Consider the following 22601-nt stretch of genomic DNA (forward strand, 5'->3'; position numbering starts at 1 on the left):
TAAGCACCCAGACTCTTCTACTACAAAGTCTTAATGCTTTTATAGATGCAGTATGCAGTTTAGCATTGTCCTGCTGAAATATGCAAGGCCTTCCCTAAAAAGATGTCGTCTGGATGGGAGCACAAGCTGCTCTAAAACCTTGATATATCATTCAGCTTTGATGGCGCCTTTCCATGTGTGCAAGATACTCATTCCATTCACATAATTGCACCCCATACCATCGAGAGATGCAGGCTTCCATGGTTACCAAGAAGGATGTCAAATTTTGATTTGACTGACCTCAGAATAGTTTTCTACTTTGCAAAAAAAAACATTTTAAATGAGCTTTGGCCCAGAGAAGACAGCAGTGTTTCTAGATTGTGTTCATATATGGTTTCTTCTTTATACAATAGAGCTTAACTTGCATTTTTTGATGGCATGGAGAACTGTGTTCACAGACAGTGATTTTTGGAAGTATTCCTGAGCCCATTCAGTGATGTCCATCACAGAATCCAGCTGTCTGTGGGCCAGAAGATCACAGGCATCCAATATTATGTTTTAAACTTGTCCCTTGCACACACCTGGAGATTTTTCCAGATTCTCAGAATCTTTTGATATTATAGATTGTAGATGATGATATATTTAAAATGTTTGCAATTTTACATCGAGGAACATTATTCTGAAATTGTTCAACAATTTCTAGACTGAGCTTTTCACAGATTGGTGGACCTCTGCCTATCTTTACTTCTGAGCCACTCTGACTCTAAGATGCTCTTTTTATACCCTATCATGTTAAAGACCTGTTGCCAATTAACCTAATTATTTGCAAAATGTTCTTCCAGATCCTTCTTGTTATTACCACTTACTTTGCCAACTTTTTGTTGCCCTGTCCTATTTAATTGCTACCATCCATTTCAAAATTACCTTATTTTTTTCTTAAAATAATACATTTTCTCAGTGTAAACTTTTGATATGTTTCCTGTTTTCTATTGTGAATAAAATATGGATTTTTGACACTTGCAAATCATTGCATTCTGTTTTTATGTAGATTTTACACAGCCTACCAACTTTTTTAGAATTGGGGTTTTACTTTCTATATGTCCTGCAGCAACCAATCAGAAACAGACTTTTAAATTATAGGTTTTAATTGATGACTGTGGGCTCACAAAGATATTTTCTATGATGCTTTAAAAAAAGATACACAGACTCAACATGTCTGTAACATCACCTTTAAGCCCCATTAACAGTATACTGATGTCCTTAAAGGGAACCTGTCCTAAGATCCTAAGAGAAACATTAAGGGGTCATCATCTGAATGTGTTAGTTGTCGTGCTGGCTGTCTTGCTTTAATATTTTGTAGCACAGACGTAGGACAAGTATGCAGAATAGTGCTGTAGAAACTTTTCTGACTTTCCTAATCTGTATACTTGCTCTGGGTCATTAAATCAGCAAGTTTTAAAGCCAGATAACATTTAAATGATACATTAGGGCTTGTGTAGATGGGGTTTCGATGGGATTTTGTTCAGATCAGGGGTGTTTAGCATTCCCACTTAGTCTATGAAAATGCAAAACCCACTTGAAGCAGGTAAGAAATAGGTCAATTACAGGTTAAATGCACCTTTTAATGATGAATGAAGAGTCTTAAACTGACGGCGTTAACACAAGCCCTCATTTTGTTACTGTATGACTGGCATTGCTTGCACTTGCACAGTGTAGTATGGCAGGCAAATATTGTATTTGATGAGAGGATCAAGAACATGAAAAGGTTGTACCTTAAAGAAAGCATTTATGATATTGATAAGTCCAAGTCTAAACCAGTACAATATTAGCTATCTGTGGATAAAAGTATCCCCTGTTTAAAAGTTATAAGCTTTTACCCCTACAAATCCAAAAAGAACTTCTTAATATATAAAAAATAAATAAGTATAGTAAGCAACAGATGTACAAAACTGAGTTCATGAGCCCAACTTCACAGGAACATCTTATTGTCCAATTCCAGCCAAAAATTGTATTATGAGTTTTTAACAATATGTACGAAGGTTATATCCTCTGTCAACTTTTTGTGGCTTTTTCCGGTACTGTTGCTGGATTTCCAGTCACTCCTGATTCTAGTGACAACATTGTTGCTGGGCTGGGAAGCGATGTGAAACCTCTCAAAAGGGCCAGAGACAATAAACATATGATAGAGGTTAAACTATTTCCTACAGACTTAATAAAAAAAAAAAAAAAAAAAATTGACTGGAATTTAAAATCAATTAAGTTATTTTGGAAAAACAAGAAACTTACTCTATATTGGTGTACTCCTTTTGTAATAAAAACATTTTATATGTATCTATATAGAGTAGTTTGTGATGTTTTATATTGTCTGTATCATGGAAGTTACCATCTATAATACTTGTGCAAGTGTATTGCATTGTTCTGGTATGTACACTATGCTCTGCAACTATTGGGCTCCATGTTATATGTGAATGAATAGGCTCATTACCTACCTATTCTATATCAGACATAGCATATGCATTTACACATTGTTACATGTAAAATCCAATGTTTAAACTGTACATATTTGAGGCCATTCCCGGGCAGTAATGAAGTAAATCTATTTTGACTTTGCTTAAAGTATCGTGGTACAAGCGCTGCTTATAGTCTTCAATCAGATCAAAAGAAAAAAAAGAATAAATTATCATTTCTAGTTTTGTTTTGTTTATCATGGTAATTTTATATGTATTGTCAGCCTTGAAGACTTTTGAAGCCTTTTTTTTTCTAATAACCCAGTCTTTTAAATTATTGTCATTTGTTTCATAAATTTTCCCTTCTTGCTCATAAAAGCAGACAAGATAGGATATAAAGGTAACCCACTGCAAAGGCCCTAGGGAGACTGTCACAAAGAAAACCTCACTTTCTGCTCTATGTCTTGAAGCACGTCACAGCCGTGTTTTTTGTATAGTCTTCTCAATGTCTCTTCTTGTGGTCCTTATGGTATTTCATTTTTGTCCGTCCTGAGTAACCAGATCTGCACAGCTCCTACGTTAAGTTGGAAATCTCGTCAGACCTGTCCCCTCCGTTTGCAGCCTGATCCCCCCTAATGTCTGTTAGATTAGTCGCTAAGCTGCTTCACTTTATTTCTCAGCTTTTGCTTCTTATGTGAAAAAGGAATGTACTCTCAGCATAAAGTACCATCACTGCCACCGGCGGGTACTTTGTGCAACTATGGAAAGCACTGTAAATTCACATGAAGTCTTCAACCTCCTGGGACCAGATAATATGGCTTTTAGAAATAATCAAAAAAAAAAAGTGAATTTTCTTATTCTGTATCTCAATAGTGCTTACTGGCTGCATTTTCACATCGCTGGTACTTATTTATTAAAATGTCTGAGCCTAAAATGGTTCTTGTTATGGGGACCAGTCAGATTCTTCATTGCATTCTCCCAGTGCAGTATGGGATAAGTCAACGAAGGACACGATTGGGTACTATTGGAAAAAAGACCTGTTTTTCTTTAAAGCAAATTTGATAAATAATGCCAAGTGTGTGTAATGACTGCAAGCTGTCCTGCCATCCAATGGCGGGGTGTCTGTACATCATACAGACTAACAGTCTTTGATCAGCCAGTTTTTTTTTTTTTTTTCTAAAAACAACCTTTCATTTTACCAAATTAAAATTATTTTGTATATTGAAATAAAAGGAAAATCAGAAATCAGCTGTCCTATCTGGTCATCAGGATGCTGGTGTCCCCAGGCCTCCAGTGCTGGTTTTGACATCTCAAATTACCAAGGCTCCTTAGGAGTTTATGATCTGTGCAGTATAACTCTGTCACTTTATGTGTTGTTACAGTGTTTATGCTTTTTTTGAAGGCCTGTAAGTGTCCTATGTTTTGTTCAATAAAATTGGAGCTCAGTGGAATCCCCAAATCATGTCACGACTTTCCTTATGTCTGTGTCTTGGCAGAAGGCTGCCCGGGACTCTGTAACAGCAATGGAAGATGTGCATTGGATCAAAATGGATGGCATTGTGTGTGCCAGCCGGGCTGGAGGGGCGCAGGATGTGATGTTGCCATGGAAACCTTGTGCACTGACAGTAAGGACAATGAAGGAGGTAAGATGAAGTTTCCTCTTTTTTTTTTTTTTTACATCTATTTACTTTTGATGGGGATATGACATTTTGTCAGCACACCTCATTGTTATATGAAATGGATTCTTACCAAACTGAAAGTTGCTATTTTTTCAGCTACATTCAAATCTCTCTAGACACTATGATGTGGGCTTCTGATGACCTTTTTTCAGTTTAAAACTGATGCTTAAAGATACATTTTGAACAAATGCCTCTAAGCTTCAGCTTTTTTTTTTCAAAGCAGTTTGTTCTTATTTTGATTTCTTTGTACTTGACCTGCTGTATGGGGAATTTGAGGATGATAATGAATTGTACAGAAGCTGTGTTGATGTCTAAGCTTTTTGGACTTTATTATTATTCAAAATGCTAACAGGTCCGGAATAGCACGATCTGTTGTATTTAGAAGGATGTTTATATTTTAAAGCAAATGCATGCTACTAAAAGGTATAAGGAAATGGTGACAAGTTACATGACGCTGAATGTATCCTGAGCGGAAAAGGAAAGTGTATACTATAACTGTTCATTTTCCTTAGCGTGTGCCCTGGTGGGTGGATGCGAAACTTGAAAAGTTGCTTGGCAACCGTATATTTCACAAAAGGACTGCTGCTTCTTCTAATATGTATGAATCATCACTTATAAAATTATAGTAAAAGTCTTAACGTAGATCTCTGCCCCATATATATATATATATATATATATATATATATATATATATATATATATATATATATATATATATATATATATATATATTTATATATATATTTATATATATGTACAGTGCCTTGCAAAAGTATTCACCCCCTTGACTTTTTACCTATTTTGTTACATTACAGCCTTAAGTTCAATGTTTTGTTAATCTGAATTTTATGTGATGGCTCAGAACACAATAGTCTAAGTTGGTGAAGTGAAATGAGAAAAATATATACAAAAAAATATTTTTTAGAAATAGAAAACAGAAAATTGGCATGCGCGTGTGTATTCGCCCCCTTTGTTATGAAGCCCATAAAAAGCTCTGGTGCAACCAATTACCTTCAGAAGTCACATAATTAGTGAAATGATGTTCACCTGTGTGCAATCTAAGTGTCACATGATCTGTCATTACATATACACACCATTTTTGAAAGGCCCCAGAGGCTGCAACACCTAAGCAAGAGGCACCACTAACCAAACACTGCCATGAAGACCAAGGAACTCTCCAAACAAGTAAGGGGCAATGTTGTTGAGAAGTACAAGTTAGGGTTAGGTTATAAAAAAAATATCCAAATCTTTCATGATACCCAGGAGCACCATCAAATCTATCATAACCAAATGGAAAGAACATGGCACAACAGCAAACCTGCCAAGAGATGTCTGCCCACCAAAACTCATGGACCGGGCAAGGAGGGCATTATTCAGAGAGGCAGCACAGAGACCTAAGGTAACCCTGTACGAGCTGCAGAGTTCCACAGCAGAGACTGGAGTATCTGTACATAGGACAACAATAAGCCATACTCTCCATAGAGTTGGGCTTTATGGCAGAGTGGCTAGAAGAAAGCCATTACTTTCAGCAAAAAACAAAATGGCACGTTTTGAGTTTGCCAAAAGGCATATGGGAGACTCTCAAAATATATGGAGAAGGGTGCTCTGGTCTGATGAGACTAAAATTTAACTTTTCGTCCATCAAAAATAACGCTATGTCTGGCGCAAACCCAACACATCACATCACCCAAAGAGCACCATGAAACATCCCCACAGCATGATGCTGCCACCACCATGTTTCACTGTGGGGATGTTTTTCAGCAGCCAAGACTGGGAAACTAGTCAGAGTTGAGGGAAAGATGGATGGTGCTAAATACAGGGATATTCTTGAGCAAAATCTGTACCACTCTGTGTGTGATTTGAGGCTAGGACGGAGGTTCACCTTCCAGCAGGACAATAACCCCAAACACACTGCTAAAGCAACACTTGAGTGGTTTAAGAGGAAACATGTAAATGTGTTGGAATGGCTTAGTCAAAGCCCAGACCTCAATCCAATAGAAAATCTGTGGTCAGACTTAATTTTGCTGTTCACAAGCCCAAACCACCCAACTTGAAGGAGCTGGAGCAGTTTTGCAAGGAGGAATGGGCAAAAATCCCAGTGGTAAGATTTGGCAAGCTCATAGAGACTTATCCAAAGCGACTTGGAGCTGTGATTGCAACAAAACTTTAGGGGGAGGGGGTGAATAGTCATGCACATTGACTTTTTCTGTTATTTTATCCGATTTGTTGTTTGCTTCACAATAAAAAAAAGAAATCTTCAAAGTTGTGGGCATGTTCTATAAATAAAATGATGCAAATCCTCAAACAATCCATGTTAATTCCAGGTTGTGAGACAACAAAACACAAAAAATGCCAAGGGGTGAATATTTTTGCAAGGCACTGTGTGTGTGTGTATATATATATATATATATATTTAAATCATATATACTGTCAGTACCCCTTGATACAAAATTGTAAAGCAGTTAAAAAATAATATAATTTAAACTAATAATAAATCAGTTTTTCACATTGAATATCTAGCCCAAATTATGTCTGTTCACTTGACACAGATTGTTTTTTTTTATATTATTTGACCACTTACTGTCGGCTGACTTTGCGTGGTTATACCGGGATGAGGCCTCTAGCTAGAGGCATCACCCCGTTGTTTAGAGCTGGTGGTCGGCTTTCGAGTGGTAACGACCGATGCGGCTCTGAAGCCGCTCGATCATTACCCCGATGAGCGGGAAGGGACGCCCGCCGCCTTCCGTGGCTCTGCCCGGGTCTCCCGTCCCAGCGGGAGACCCGAGCAACCAGCCGGCGCGTCCGCCGGCTGGATGGAGTCCCGATCTAAGCTGGATGCGGCTTCGATTGGGTCTCCGATGACGTAACCTGGAGGCGGCGTCCATGACGTCACACCCGGGTTACTCGGCTGCTAAAGGCGGCAGATTCAAAATGTGAGTGTATTCAAAAATGCAATTTTTGGCCTTTTGAATACCTGGAAGTGTATGGCGGTCATTGCAATATTTTTTGTCACGCTGTATTTGCGCAGCGGTCTTTCAAACGCCATTTTTTTGGGGAAAGTTACGAAAAATCACATTTCACTGCATTTAAAAAAAACTAAACAGTAAAGTTAGCCCATTTTTTTGTATATTGTGAAAAATGATGTCACACCGAGTAAATAGATACCCAACATGTTATGGTTGAAAATTGCGCACAGCCGTGGAATGGCGACAAACTACGGTCAATAGAAATCTCCATAGGCGCCGCTTTAAAATTTTTTAACCGTTACCAGTTTAGAGGTAGAGTGTAGCTCTTTTTTTAAAATTCTTGCTCATGCTCTGCCGATTGCGGTGATACCTCACATGTGTGGTTTGCGGCTCGACTTCCATATACGTTTTCTTTCGTGCGCGAGCTAACGGCGATGGGGGCGGCTACATTTTTTTTTTCCTATTTATTTCTTTTTTTTTTTAATTTTAACACAGGTTTTTGCCATCAAGTATACTAAGTCGTCTTTTTCAAAGGGGATCAAATACTTATTTCACTCATTAAAATGCGAATCAATGTATAACTTTTTTTAAAATGCAGTTTTCTGGATTTTTTTGTTATTCTGTCTCTCACTGTTAAAATAAACCTACCATTAATATTATAGACTGATCATTTCTTTGTCATTGGGCAAACTTACAAAATCAGCAGGGGATCAAATACTTTGTTTCCCTCACTGTATATACGTATACAGTATCTCACAACACCCCTCACATTTTTGTAAATATTTTATTATACCTTTTCATGTGACAACACTGAAGAAATGACACTTTGCTACAATGTAAAGTAGTGAGAGTGTACAGCTTGTATAACAGTGTAAATTTGCTGTCCCCTCAACTCAACGCACAGCCATTATTGTCTAAACCGCTGGTAACAAAAGTGAGTACACCCCTAAGTGGAAATGTCCAAATTTGGCCCAATTAGCCATTTTCCCTGGTTTCATGTGACACGTTAGTGTTACAAGGTATAAAGTGTGAATGGGGTGCAGGTGTGTTAAATTTGGTGTTATCACTCTCTCATACTGGTCACTGGACGTTCAACATGGCATCTCATGGCAAAGAACTCTCTAAGGATCTGAAAAAAAGAATTATTGTTGTACATAAAGATGGCCTAGGCTATAAGAAGATTGCCAAGACCCAAAACTGAGCTGCAGCACAGTGGCCAAGACCATACAACGGCTTAACAGGACAGGTTACACTCAGAACAGGCCTCGTCATGGTCGACCAAAGGAGTTGAGTGCACGTGCTCAGCGTCATATGCGGGTGTTATCTTTGGGAAATAGATGTATGAATGCTGTCAGCACTGCTGTAGAGGATGAAGGGGTGGGAGGTCAGCCTGTCAGTGCTCAGACCTTGCGTTGCACACTGTATCAAATTGGTCTGCATGGCTGTCATCCCAGAAGGAAGACTCTTCTAAAGATGATGCAAAAGAATGTCCGCAAACAGTTTGCTGAAGACAAGTAGACTAAGGACAGGGATTACTTGAACCATGTCCTGTGGTCTGATGAGACCAAGATAAACCTATTTGGTTCAGATGGTGTCAAGCGTGTGTGGTGGAAACCAGGTGAGGAGTACAAAGACAAGTGTGTCTTGCCTACAGTAAAGCATGGTGGTGGGAGTGTCATGGTCTGGGTCTGCATGAGTGCTGCCGACACTGGGGAGCTTCAGTTCATTGACGGATCCATGAATGCCAACATGTAGTATGACATACTGAAGCAGAGCATGATCCTCCTTTGGAGACTGGGCTGTATGGCAGTATTCCAACATAACGACCCCAAGCACAGCTCCAAGATTACCACTGCCTTGCTAAAGAAGCTGAGCGTAAAGGTGATGGACTGGCCAAGCATGTCTCCAGACCTAAACCCTATTAAGCATCTGTGGAGCATCCTCAAATGGAAGGTGGAGGAGCTCAAGGTCTCTAACATCAACCAGCTCCGTGATGTCGTCATGGAGGAGTGGAAGAGGACTCCAGAGGCAACCCATGAAGCTCTGGTGAACTCCATGCCTAAGAGGGCTAAGGCAGTGCTAGAAAATAATGGTGGCCACACAAAATTTTGAAAAATGCCCAATTTGGACATTTTCACTTAGGGGTGTTGTTGCCAGTCGTTTAGACATTAATGGCTGTGTGTTGAGTTATTTTGAGGGGACAGCAAATGTACACTGTTATGCAAGTTGTACACTCACTACTTTACATTGTAGCAAAGTGTCATTTCTTCAGTGTTGTCACATAAAAACAATGTAATAAAATATTTACAAAAATGTGAGGGGTGTACTCACTTTTGTGAGATACTGTGTATAATATATATATATATATATATATATATATATATATATATATATATATATATATATATATATATATATATATATATATAATGTGTGTGTTATTTTTTTCCAATGAAAGTGGAGTTACCCTTTAAAGGAAACCTGTAACAAGACAAACACAGAGGCTGCCATTGCTGACCCCTCATTTTAAAAAATACTAATTGCCTTACTGTCACTTCAGTATGAATTCAATATGAGTCACGTACAAGGAGTAGGTACACAGATAAGAACTTGACTTTCCTGATCTGTGTATTTGTTCCAGGTCTGCGTTTCATAAAGATATGAAGATATTGCTTCTGTCTAACATTTTCAGACAAGGAGCAGGAATGGCAGCCCCCATATTTCTCATTTTACAGGTTTACTATAATTTGCATATTTGCCAGAATAGTAAATAGCTGCAGTATATAGAATTTCCTGATTATATCCTTCAGCGCCATGCCAATAAAATAGTGTGATAAATGTGAAGGACCTGCTGTGGATTTCTCTGATAATCTTTCTCTAAACATACTCTGTAAACAGCAAAGCAGTTTCATTATAACCATCCCAAAAGCATTAAAATATTTTCCGCATCCACCGACCGCATTTGTACCTTATAATGTAGACTTAGGCATTTATGCCACTCAAAGGCATTCCAACCAGGAATATTGCATCTTATTTAAGTAGCCCTCGAGTGCCGTTAGTGATTACAGCTCTGGCCATTTCAGGCTGCAGCTGATTGGATTGTGTGCAGCACATAAGCATTTCTTTGTAAGACGGGGGATTTATTTATTTCAATTCCAATCTCCTAAGCACAGTTTGCTTCTGAAAAGAATTTCCATGATACGTATTGCAGCCATTGCCAAAACTCCAGGGGGCAGCAAAACTTCTAGGAGACTCACCCAATGACCTGCTATAAGTCTGCAGCCGAGTCTCTCCACAATTACTTAAACAAGCAGCCTGTGCTACTGGCACACTTTAAGCACCACTCAACAATCATCAGGGTAAATCTGCTGAGACAGTCAAGTGAGAATTGTGCCTTGCAAATACATCTGTGTATGTACGTGTTTTTCTTTTCATATTGTTCCTGCTTTATGCATTTATATGAAGGCTAGTGTGTAGTATAGAATGCCCTGTACATTTCTGATCACATTTCTGGCTGGGCCTTCCTTTAGAGAATTGTGTATGCTATTAAATCGGTCATTTAACAAAATGACAGGGCATCAACATTGTCAAAAATAAATCAATCTTTAAGTCTCCTTTAACACAGGCTTTCCGATCAGGTCTGCCTGTCAGTTTTTCAGGCGGACCTGATTGGATGCTCCATGCATCCCTATGGAGCAACGGATGTCAGGGGAGACCTCTCCTCTGACATCCATTGCTATCCGATCCTGTCCGTGAAATCCAGACGGATGTAAACCCTATTTTCCATCTGTTTGGAGGATCGGATTGGATGAAAACGGACAGGCGGTCCGTTTTCATCAGATCTCCCATAGAGGAGAGCGGGGCTCTGACAGCTCCATCTCTGCAAAGTAAGCGGAGAATTAGCTGTCACCCGCCTGCTCAGCGGGAGTCGGCGGATCGATCCCCGCTGAACAAAACAGAGTCCATCGGGCGCATCGCTCGTGTGAAAGGACCCTTTAGGCAAAAACAAAGAAATTACATTCTATGTATGAGTTTAAAGAGCTGCTGTGAATTTTTAAACTATGTACAGTATCTCTCAAAAGTGAGTACACCCCTCACATTTAGTAAATATTTTATGAAATCTTTTCATGTGACAAGAAATCACACTTTGATACAATGTAAAGTAGTGAGTGTACAGCTTGTAGAACCATGTACATTTTTGAGCCTGTCCCTTCAAAATAACTAAACACACAGCCATTAATGTCTAAACAGCTGGCAACAAAAGCGAGTACACCACTAAGTGGCAATGTCCAAATTGGGCCCAATTAACCATTATCCCCCCCCCTTGTGTCATGTCTCATTAGTGTTACAAGGTCTTAGGTGTGAATAGGGAGCAGGTGTATTCAATTTGGTGTTATTGCTCTCACTCTCTCATACTGGTCACTGGAAGTTCAACATGGCACCTCATGGCAAAGAACGCTCTGAGGATCTGAAAAAAAGAATTGTTGCTCTACATAAAGCTGGCCTAGGCTATAAGAAGGTTGCCAAGACCTTGAAACTGAGCTGCAGCACGGTGGCCAAGACCATACAGCTGTTTACCAGGACAGGTTCCACTCAGAACAGGCTTCACGCTCGCCATGGTCGAGCAAAGAAGTTGAATGCACATGCTCAGTGTCATATCCAGAGGTTGTCTTTGGTAAATAGATGTATGAGTGCTGCCAGCATTGCTGTAGAGGATGAAGGGGTGGGGGGGGTGAGCCCGTCAGTGCCCAGACCTTTCGCTGCACACTGCATCATATTGGTCTGCATGGCCGTCATCCATGCAGACCAATAAGCCTCTCTAAAGATGATGCACAGGAAAGCCCGCAAACAGTTTGCTGAAGACAAGCAGACTAAGGACATGGATTACTGGAACCATGTCCTGTGGTCTGATAAGACCAAAATAAACGTATTTGGTTCAGATGGTGTCAAGCGTGTGTGGCGGCAACCAGGTGAGGAGTACAAAGACAAAGTGTGTCTTGCCTACAGTCAAGCATGGTGGTGGGAGTGTCATGGTCTGGGGCTGCATGAGTGCTGCCGACACTGATGAGCTATAGTTCATTGAGGGAATCATGAACGCCAACATGTACTGTGACATACTGAAGCAGAGCATGATCCCCTCCCTTCGGAGACTGGGCTGCAGGGCAGTATTCCAACATAGCGACCCCAAACACACCTCCAAGACAAACACTGCCTTGCTAAAGAAGCTGAGGGTAAAGGTGATGGACCTAAACCCTATTGAGCATCTATGGGGCATCCTTAAACTCAAGGTGGAGGAGCGCAAGGTCTCTAACATCCACCAGCTCCGTGATGTCATCATGGAGGAGTGGAAGAGGGCTCCAGTGGCAACCTGTAAAGCTCTGGTGAACTCAATGCCCAAGAGGGTTAAGGCAGTGCTGGAAAATAATGGTGGTCACACAAAATATTGACACTTTGGGCCCAACTTGGACATTTTCGCTTAGGGGGAGTACTCACTTTTGTTGCAAGCGGTTTAGACATTAATGGCTGTGTGTTGCGTTATTTCGAGAGAACAGCAAGTTTACAATGTTATACAAGCTGTACACTCATTGTAGCAAAGTGTAATTTCTTCAGTGTGTTCACATGAAAAGATATAGTAAAATATTTACAAAAATGTGAATGGTGTTCTCACTTTTGTGAGATACTGTATGTCAAAGTGTCCAGCTGCACATACTGAAATATTTATAGTATATCTAAAGCCAAAAGATTTTCTTTCAATTTTGGATAGAGTAGGGGAGCACTAAAAGCACTGTCAGTTTTTTTTTGTCTTTGTCACAGTGGATATACAAAAGAATCACTCCCTTTAAAATAATTTCCTTTTGTTGCTTTGCAGTCTGAGATGAAGACAGACACTGATTTTGTTTTACCCTGCTGTGTTTTAGTGCAACTTATAACATCCAAGTTAGATAAAACACCAATAGAGTCCCCATCTGAAGATTTCCCCTCTATTACTGTTCTGGGGACATCCCAAAATTCTGAATTTTCTTATACTTTCACTTTCGACGATAACCGTAAACATGACAAATACAAAGGTTAAATCTCCCTAATGGGGGGGGGGGGGGCACAGACAGCAGTAAAAACCTATTTTTAACCTAGTTCTAATACTTCTCCTCTCTATCCAAAACTAAAAAAAAGTTTTGCCTTAAGTTTAATACTTGTATGTGGCAAACACTAATACCTTTCATAGCTATGTAAGTTATTAAATCAGATTGAAAGTCACATTTTATACCCAGATTTTATTTTTTAACCCCTACCTCCAGCTGCTAATCCTAAATTGCCAAAATAAAAATATAAATTGTTTTACTTGTGCAATTTTTGCTTCATGCTGAGCTACCCTGAGTCACCAGACTACTGTCACCCTTTAGGATGGGTTTTCCAGCAGAGGTGCTGATTGGCTGTCTCTTAAAAATCAGCATTGGCTGGGCGAATGTACTTGTTAGGCTGTTAGGGCAGTTGGGATTGTAACAAAATTTGACTTTAGCTTTAAAGACCAAAAAATGTACCCATTTGTGAAATAAACCGTAAATAACACATTTGTGTTTTTTTTTAGTTTTTATCAGTGGCGGCTGGTGCATATGGGGCGCAGGGGTGCCGCCCCCCCCTATCAATGCGTCCGGCCCCCTAATCTACATGCGGGGCGCAGGACGCATAGAGTTCAATGGGGCTTTTTTTTTTTTTTTAACCACGTGACTAGAGCCAGAGGCTCTCACAGGCTAAAAAAAGGTGGGCTTGGGCACTGCGCCTCGAGCCCACCCACTTGTGTGAAAATAGCGAATGAAAATTCGCTATTGTCACATGGATCCTCCTCCTGGCCAATCAGGAAGCGGGTCTTGAGATCTCCAGGCAGGGTGAGTGGGGGGGGTCCTGTGCTGTCTCCAGTCTCCTGTCTCGCTGTGGTTCGGGGGGGTATGGTGCGGTCCGTCTGCCGCCCCCGGCCCATGGAGCACCAGCCGCCACTGGTTTTTATTGTAATGTGCCAAAAATGAGGTAACTGCCAAGCAGTGGGTAACAATCTCAGTAGCTACAGAATAAAATGACCCATGTAGAGCTAAGTTTTGAGCTTGCACTACAACCACATGCTTGCAGGAAAACTTCCCTGAAATAAATATGAGGGCTGCCATTGCTGGAGTATTTTTTAACCACCTAGTCACACTCGGGGTGGATTGCAGAGAGCGCAGCGGTGTTCTCTTACCTTATCCTGGCGATCCAGCGATGATCTCTCATTGCTGAGATCGCCAGCCGAGAGTCCCGCCGCTCCTCCGTCCACCGTCGGTCCGATCACTTCCTAGTTCCGTTCCCTGCAGCAGCAATGCTGCATGGGAGCGGAACTAGGGAGGGAAATTCAAAAAAAAAAAAAAAACGTTACACAAAACACATTTTATATTATGTATATATATATATATATATATATATATATATATATGCATATATATATATATATATATATATGCATATATATATATATGCATATATATATATATATGCATATTTATATATGCATATATATATATGCATATATATATATATATATATGCATATATATATATATATATATATATATATATATATATATGCGCATATATATATATATATACCGGTATATGTGTATATATATATATATATATATATGCACACACACACATATATATATATAAAATGATATTATTGATTCAATTATAATTCATGCGTTATATATTATATATATATGTGTATATATATATATATATATATATATATATATATATATATATATACACACATACACACACACACATATATCTATATATAATATATAATGCATGAATTATAATCTAATCAATAATATAATTTTATTATATATATTATATATTAAATAATAAAATAATATTATTGATTCGATTATAATTCACGCGTTTGTGTTTCAAATTTATCACATCTGGGATGTCTACTAGAGTCTTGTTTTGGTCAGGTTTAAGTCAGTAATTACTAAGAATTGTAGGCCTATAATACATAACGCCAAATTTCCATGAAAACAATTGTACCGCTTTTGGTATGTAATTCCTGACATAATCATACCGCCAGGGAGGTTAAAATGCTAATTGGATGACCCTGGCTTAAATACTTTAAGTCAAGGTACTGGTGTAAGTTTATAAATCAAAAAGTCAGAATTCCGAAACTTCACACTTCTTCTGGTCAGTTGCTAAAAGTATTGACACCACCAAGGTTGATTTACTAAAAGCAAATAGACTGTACACTTTGCAAGGAACATTGCGATTTGCATGGACATTTTCCCTAGAGCCTAGAATTCCATCATCCAATCATTTGCAAGCAAAAGGTTTTTTGTTTTTTTTTCCTTGCATTTCATTATTTGCAAAGTGAAATTTCTCTACATTGACTAAGCTCTGGAGAAAATTCCCTTGCAAAGTGGATACCATTTTTGCCTTTAGTAAATCAACCCTGTTGGACCAGCATAACAGCCACTCAAAAGGTATATTCTGAATAGGGACAGCATTGATGGTCTAAATATTTTCCAGTAGTATAAGTTCCAATTAAGATGAATGTGGGCTTAAAAGAGTTGACACTGACCTTGTGGCCTGTGCTCCTGATAAAAACAGTAGAGTGTACCTTTACCTTTTCACTGACCACATAGCACATATGTGTGGTAGCAGGCCAGGTGGGCCTTAACGACATGTGTCCGTGGCGGCCCAGGTTTCTGTGCTGAGAGCGCGCTCACTGCGTGCTCCCAGCTCAAGTATTAAGCAGTCACAAACAGCCCCCTTTCTCGGTTAATGATCAGGAGCCCATTCTGCTGTCATTAACAGAAAAATAAGAGGCAATCACAGTGATCACATGATAAGGAAGCCCATCCTACCTCCCGACATTAAGACTCGGTTAAAGGGAGGGGTGACAAGAGGTTAAGAAAAAAATAGGAGCTGTCCAGATTCTGAAAAAAATAGGAGCTGTCCAGATTCTGAAAATAAATAGTTTTAAAGTTCATGTAATGTATTGTTCACATTATAAAACACAGCATGCCACTAAACAATTATCACCCTTGGATTCCATAACATCTCCCCATTCTTGGCTTTCAGCTGTTTGGAGAAATTTTCAATTCACTGACGGTCTATAATTGCCTGTAGAATTTGGAAACATTTACTCTAAGAATGAGAGGATATGCCAAGCAAGAGATGACATTCCCTAAATGCAGACAGATTTCACAGTGACATTTGCTAATCTAGGAACGACAAGAAACCTCAGTTTGCACAGAGTTGCCTGCATTCTCTAATAATTAGTGGCTGCATAAAACTGAAATAATGCATTGCTAATGTGTCTTAAATGTGTGGTATGCATCATGACTATCACTATAAACCACCTTTTTTATACCAAGGAACCCTTTGAAATAGTTTTCATGTCTCAGGGAACAACTGCTAAATGATTACATCTCTAGTTCATGGCATATTTGCGTGGTCAGTAATTTCTAAATATAATAATATATAAAGGATGTAATGTGTTTAGTGACTTTGACACTCAGAGCAGAGTCCCCTGCTCTATAGAAAAATAAATGTTTCAATATCAACCATGAAATGGAATGAATAATAGTAATGGCCAGTAAAGAGACAGTCAACTGTGAAAAATGTGTCCCTTACATTGGTGGTCAGTGGAAAAGTGTCTTCTTAAATTGGTAGTTGGTGTAGTGGTCCCATACGTTGGTGACTAATGGAAGTAGGACCCCTCATATAAAGGTGAAATTCAAGCTTACACCTTTTTTATAAGGTGTTTATATAGATTTTTGCATAGAACAAAAACACACACATAGAGTACACTACAAGTAAAACTCCGTTCACACTGGGGCGACCTGGTCGCCTGACAGGTCACCGTAGGTCGCCTGCCATAGAATAGCTGTGGACCCGTTCTAATAGGAGCGACACAATTCGCTCCGACTTAGAAAAAGGGTCCGGAGCTTCTTTGGGGCGACCTGGAGCGACCTGCATTGACTTCAATGATATGAAGTCCGTGCCGGCCGCTCCGAGGTCGCGGTGCGCAGGTGAGGTCGTCCCGGCAAGTAGCGTCGCCCCAGTGTGAACGGGGTCTAAAACGGCCTGCAAGCCGGACACAATTCAAAATATGTAACAGTAAAGGTGGAACTCAGCATAGATAATTAAACAATACCAGTAATGGTGTAACATAGTCCAAATCAAGAAAAAAATACAAAAAGAACTCCAGGTCACACCCAGCCATACACACACACAAATGCCACCCCACTTCCCCCAAGCACATTCCAAAATCAAAGAAAAGCCTGGAAACACTGTAAGAAGTTACATCCTCTGAGTAAGAGGCCATAGAGCAGGGATCTTCAAACTGCGGCCCTCCAGCTGTTGCACAACTACACGTCCCATGAGACATTGTAAATCTCTGACATTCACAGACATGACTAGGCATGAAGGCAATTGTAGTTCCTGAACAACTGGAGGGCCAAAGTTTGAAGACCCCTGCCATAGAGGATTCCAGCCATGGATTCCAGATTTTCTGGCATTTGTGGGAGCATGCTCTGCTTTCATATATTACTTTAAACTTAGGCAATTTTGCATTTATCATACAAAAGACTTGTGGGGATGGTGGGGTAGGTTTATTCCAGGCAAGCAAAATAGCCTTCTGTGCATGAAAAATATCAGCTGGTACATGATACATGTATGGATCATGTAAATCGGCAGGAGCAGCCTGAAAATAGGTGACTATTCACATCTTTCCTACACAGGCTAGTTAGCATAGGTATAAGGAATTTGGGGAAAGATAGTTTGAAGGCTAGCTAGGTGTAAGCTTGAATTTCACCACAATGGTCATTGGGAGAAGGGCACTTTTACATTGTCGAACCCTTACACACAGCCTAAACAGATAATTGATATCAACAGTAACTGGGAGTTAGAATCTCTTTATTGCTCATGCAACACCTTGCAATTTCTGGAGGAACCTAAAGGTTCCACTGAACCCTAGTTGAGAAACCCTGCTCTTAACTATAAATAATGTTAAAGTGTGCAATTCCAGTAAGGTAAAAAGAATCCATTGACCACACCAACCAGAATCAGCTTCTGCCATGTGTTCTCCAACCACTGACTGCATAAAAGGGAAATACTGATTGGTTGCTGAGTGACTTTCGCACACTTTTCTACATGATCCCTATTGCAGCATTTTCCTGCGGATATCTTTGCAGCAGAATATACTGTGCGTACTTGCTTTTCAAAACATCCCAGCGGTGCGAAATAAATGGAGTATGAACTCGCAGTCGGTCAGAGCACTTTCCATGAAGCTCAGCCAGGCCAGAGCGAGCGCGTTCCGTTAGTTATACTAGATAATAGAGGCTACTGACATGCAGAGAAAGGATGAGAAATGTTTTCTCCAGTTATACAGAGCCAGATTCATAACCATCCGTCATGCGCTTGGGCAAGTTGCTGATAAACTCCACACAAAAATAACAAACAGTATGTCCCTGCATCTCGGCTGCTGAAAATGAGATCCTTCCTCTGATTGATGTCAGCAGAGAGGCTTGTAAAAAATGCATTTCCAGCTGATTAGTTCAGAATGTGTCAATCTCATGCAGTTTTTATGACCCGCACACTACATGCCAGATGTACATTTGCTTTTTATAAACTAACAAAGATGAATTACTAAATGCAAGAGTTTTTCCCCCCGGAACTATACCCCATGTTGCCCTGGAGAATAAGTGAACTTTATTTTGTCATAAATCACAAAGTGCTACTTTGTATAGAAGCCCAATGGAGAGCACTCATATCACTGCCTATGTTGTGTATGGGTGCCTGTGGATTGGATATATTGTGACATCATGACAGCAGGGTAGGGACACGCAGGTGCCGTTACGCCTGACAGATATTCTGTAGGTACTATTTGATGTCACCCCGAAGACATCTTGTTATATTTCATCTCAGAACCATAGTGTTGTGTATTTTTATTATGTTTTTTTTTTTCAAAGTCGTAAAATCATTACATGGAAAACAAGTTTCACATTGTTACATATCAAACAGGGAGATTTGGAATAAAAGCATTAGTATGTTAAATTAGCAGGCTTATGACAGCTCAGCATCACTCTTGCTGACACCGGCCTGCTGATGCTCACACTGATAACGGTTATTAAACTCTGCGCCATTGCAACATCTAAATCATATTCTACCCAGCCTAATGCGGAGGATGTGTTACAGCTGCACTATATCAGTTTCTGAGCAAGGACTCGTGCTAGTGTTTATTCTAATTAAATTTAGCTTGGTGAGAATGCTGACACTCCGACAAGTTGTTATGTGCGGTTACATCGGTGTCATGTAGGCACAGGTCTTTTATAAGAAGTATCCCCTCTCTCTAGGTGATATATTAAAGCTAGCATAGTTCCATGCTTTTCTTATGAATTCATTTATTATTCACTTTGTCTATTTCCCAGCCATAGGTTTCAGAGATTTGACACTCTTTGCCAGTTTGTCCTTTTGCATTTAACCTGACTAACAGAACATGAGTTTTTAAGGGCTATGTCTGCAGTAAGGCAGAGGATCTCTGGAACTGACACTGATACTTTTGTCCCTTGCCCTAGATTTTTTTTGCTTGTAGTTTGAAGAGACCCTGTCTTCAACTTATAGCATTGAAAGTAAAGCACAGAAAAAGTAAGCATTTTCTGTGATTTTCCTTCCCTTAAACCGTTTTTATTCACTTGCGATGTGCTTTTGAACTTGCTGGGGAAATCAAACTATCCTAGAAAAGTTGATTACCTGCAACATCAACCTTCCCTATCTGTCCTTCCACTCCATGTCTAACTACAGTCTGTACTGGCCCAGCTCCTCCACTTCTCACTCCCCTACATTATCTTCAATGTAGCTGCTGGAGGAGAACGAAAGGGAATTACTATAGAATTTCACTTTAAGTGGAGCTAAACTCCCCAGTATAATCCTTTGCACCTTCCAGCAATGCGGCAGTTACATCCCTTGCCAGCCGCTGTCATCTTCTCAGTGGGTGCTGGGTTTGTGGCCTCTTGATTGGGATGTCTTCTCATGCATGCACAGGGGGGTCAGTTAATCCGGAGAAGCCAAATTGTGCTGGGAATGCATGCTGAGTCATGTGTACATTGTACATGTACAGTGTGCATTGAATAGAAAACTGAGCAGGCAGGTAAGTGTGTATTTTTGCAGAAGAGATACTGCTTTATTTATCACAGGTACTTCTATATCGCCGACAATTTATGCAACGCTTTACATATATATTGTACATTTACATCAGTCCCTTCCCTCAAGGAGCTTACAATCTAAGGTAAGGTCCCTAACTCACATTCATACATACACATACTGGAGCCGATTTAGACAGGAGCCAATTAACCTACCATTCCATGTCTTTGGAATGTGGAAGGAAACTGGAGGACCCAGTGGAAACCCACACAGGCAAAGGGAGAACATGCAAACTCCAGGAAAGTGTTCTGCAATAAAGAGCTGTCTGCTCGCAGTTTCTAAAAGTTATGTTTTGTTGCTTTAAGTGGCACATCCAAGTCTGCTACACCTTCCGACATCATATGCAAGATGGCGGCACCCAACAGCAGTCATAGGCTTTTTGGATTCTACACAAAAGAGACTTTTTACAAGTAAATAGCATACATAAAAAAGGAAATGTACATATAATCCTATGGAAATATGTTTGTTGAACTGTCAAAGGGGTCTCTTCAACTACTCGGCTGCCTGATTGGTTACCATTGCACTGTGGAATTTCTTGAGATAATTGGGCTTTGTTTTCACTTTAAAGGAGTAAAATCAGCTCAGCCTCTACCATGAAACATCAATTGCATTCTGCTGTGTCATAGATGCTTATGGATTATGAAATATCTTAGGTGTGCTCAGTGCAAGAACTTTTACATAAATATTTCTGAGTGCAGTTAAAATCTTGTTTATGTGATTTAACAATTTTTTTTGGATATAGTAGAATGTTAGATAAGTTAGACCGTTCTTGGAAATGAGTCAGGAATGAAAGTGTTAATACAATAAAGAGGTAATCCTGATGAGTATAAATTCAGTCAAGTCCTTTCTTCTGGCAGATGGCTTAATCGACTGCATGGACCCAGACTGCTGCTTACAGAGCTCCTGCCAGAATCAGCCGTACTGCCGTGGTCTACCTGATCCACAGGACATTATCAGCCAGAGCCAGCAGTCACCGTCCCAGCAGGCTGCCAAGTCTTTTTACGATAGGATCAGCTTCCTCACAGGACCTGACAGCACCCATGTCATCCCCGGAGACAACCCTTTCAATAAAAGGTAAATCTGTCACCAGCACTAAAGCTGTGTGCAACAAACAAGTACTTTTCTACCTGCCTGCAAGATTCCTTATTAACATTTCATGCCTAAAGAAACTCGGTATTACAAAGTCTCCCTGAGCCGGTAATAGTGAGCATCTTCTAATTACCACGTAAACTGAATTGTGACTTCTAAATATTAAATATTCTCTACATATCTGGGGAGCCATTATCTCAAATAAATTAAAATCGAATAGCAAACATGTCAAGTTATGCCAAGACTCATAAGAAATGGGTGAGACAGACAGGTATAGAATTGCTATAGGCTACTATAATTTCTGACAGTGACATTTTCCTGACGTGACCCTGCCATGTTATGTGCAAATTGGCCTTATTCTGTATAGCGTTCTTATTAAGAGTAATAACCCTTGGCAACCAATCTAAATCCATTTTCTACGTGTCTGATTGCAGCAGAATGAAATCTGATTGGTTGCTATGGGTTATTTTTACTTAAGAATTAGCTCAATAAGAACTCTGTATGAAATAAAACTGTATATTTGTTGCACTGTAAATTGGAGTACAAGTGGGAAAGAGAAAGCTGAAAAGCTGAGCTCAAAATGTTCAATGTTTGCTAGATGATAAAAACATCTATCTCTTAGTACAGAAAAGCAGTGCATCACACAAGGTAATACTATTGTATGTTTGATTATGAGTTTGGTTAGTGAATCTTTTCTCTGTTTCTCTTTAGATACTTGCTATAGAATGATTCATATGTACCATGTAGCGCTTTTTAATAAATTATTGATATTCTGCATTATAATTTGATGTATTTAAAGGCCAACTCTTGGTAAAACAGGAGCCTCTTCCCACCCCTTGCCCCCTCTAACTAATCACTGGCATTTAAAAATGGATGGCCTTTTTCCTTACTGAAAGTTGAGGGCACATGATGCTCTAGACCTGAGTTTTCTCTCCTCTTCTGTTTACAACCATCATGGTCCTTCTCTGGGTTTACACAACACTGCCTGAATGACTTCTATACTTCCTGTTGGCTGTCCAGTTGCAGAGACAGCTCAGGTCTGCAGATATAATTTTGACCTACCCGCCAACAGGTTTCTGACAGGACCCTGTAGGATTGTGTAGATAAATTATTCAACTATCATGTAATGTTAACCCAGCCTTTAGAACTGACTGGTCCATCTCACTTACCAAGAGAGGTAACACTTCCAGAGGTGATAGACCAAGGGTTAGT

The 22601-nt window shown here is 39.7% G+C and overlaps 1 protein-coding gene across 25 annotated transcripts in view; it reads left to right on the forward strand.

Annotated features, from left to right (window-relative positions):
• The window catches only part of TENM3 (teneurin transmembrane protein 3), a 1577510-nt gene that overhangs the window by 1405979 nt on the left and 148930 nt on the right, over positions 1-22601 (forward strand). For 14 of the 25 annotated variants that reach the window (XM_082244015.1, XM_082244033.1, XM_082244034.1 and 11 more), the window contains 3 exons: positions 2806-2826; positions 3923-4069; positions 21158-21374. In XM_082244015.1, coding sequence (XP_082100141.1) covers positions 2806-2826; positions 3923-4069; positions 21158-21374 — 385 coding nt within the window. The remainder of the gene's footprint in view (positions 1-2805; positions 2827-3922; positions 4070-21157; positions 21375-22601) is intronic. The other 11 variants (XM_082244036.1, XM_082244037.1, XM_082244039.1 and 8 more) reach the window with 2 other exon arrangements.

The sequence above is a fragment of the Pelophylax lessonae genome (assembly GCF_965119305.1).
Source record: "Pelophylax lessonae genome assembly, chromosome: 1".
NCBI classification, from domain to species: Eukaryota; Metazoa; Chordata; class Amphibia; order Anura; family Ranidae; genus Pelophylax; species Pelophylax lessonae.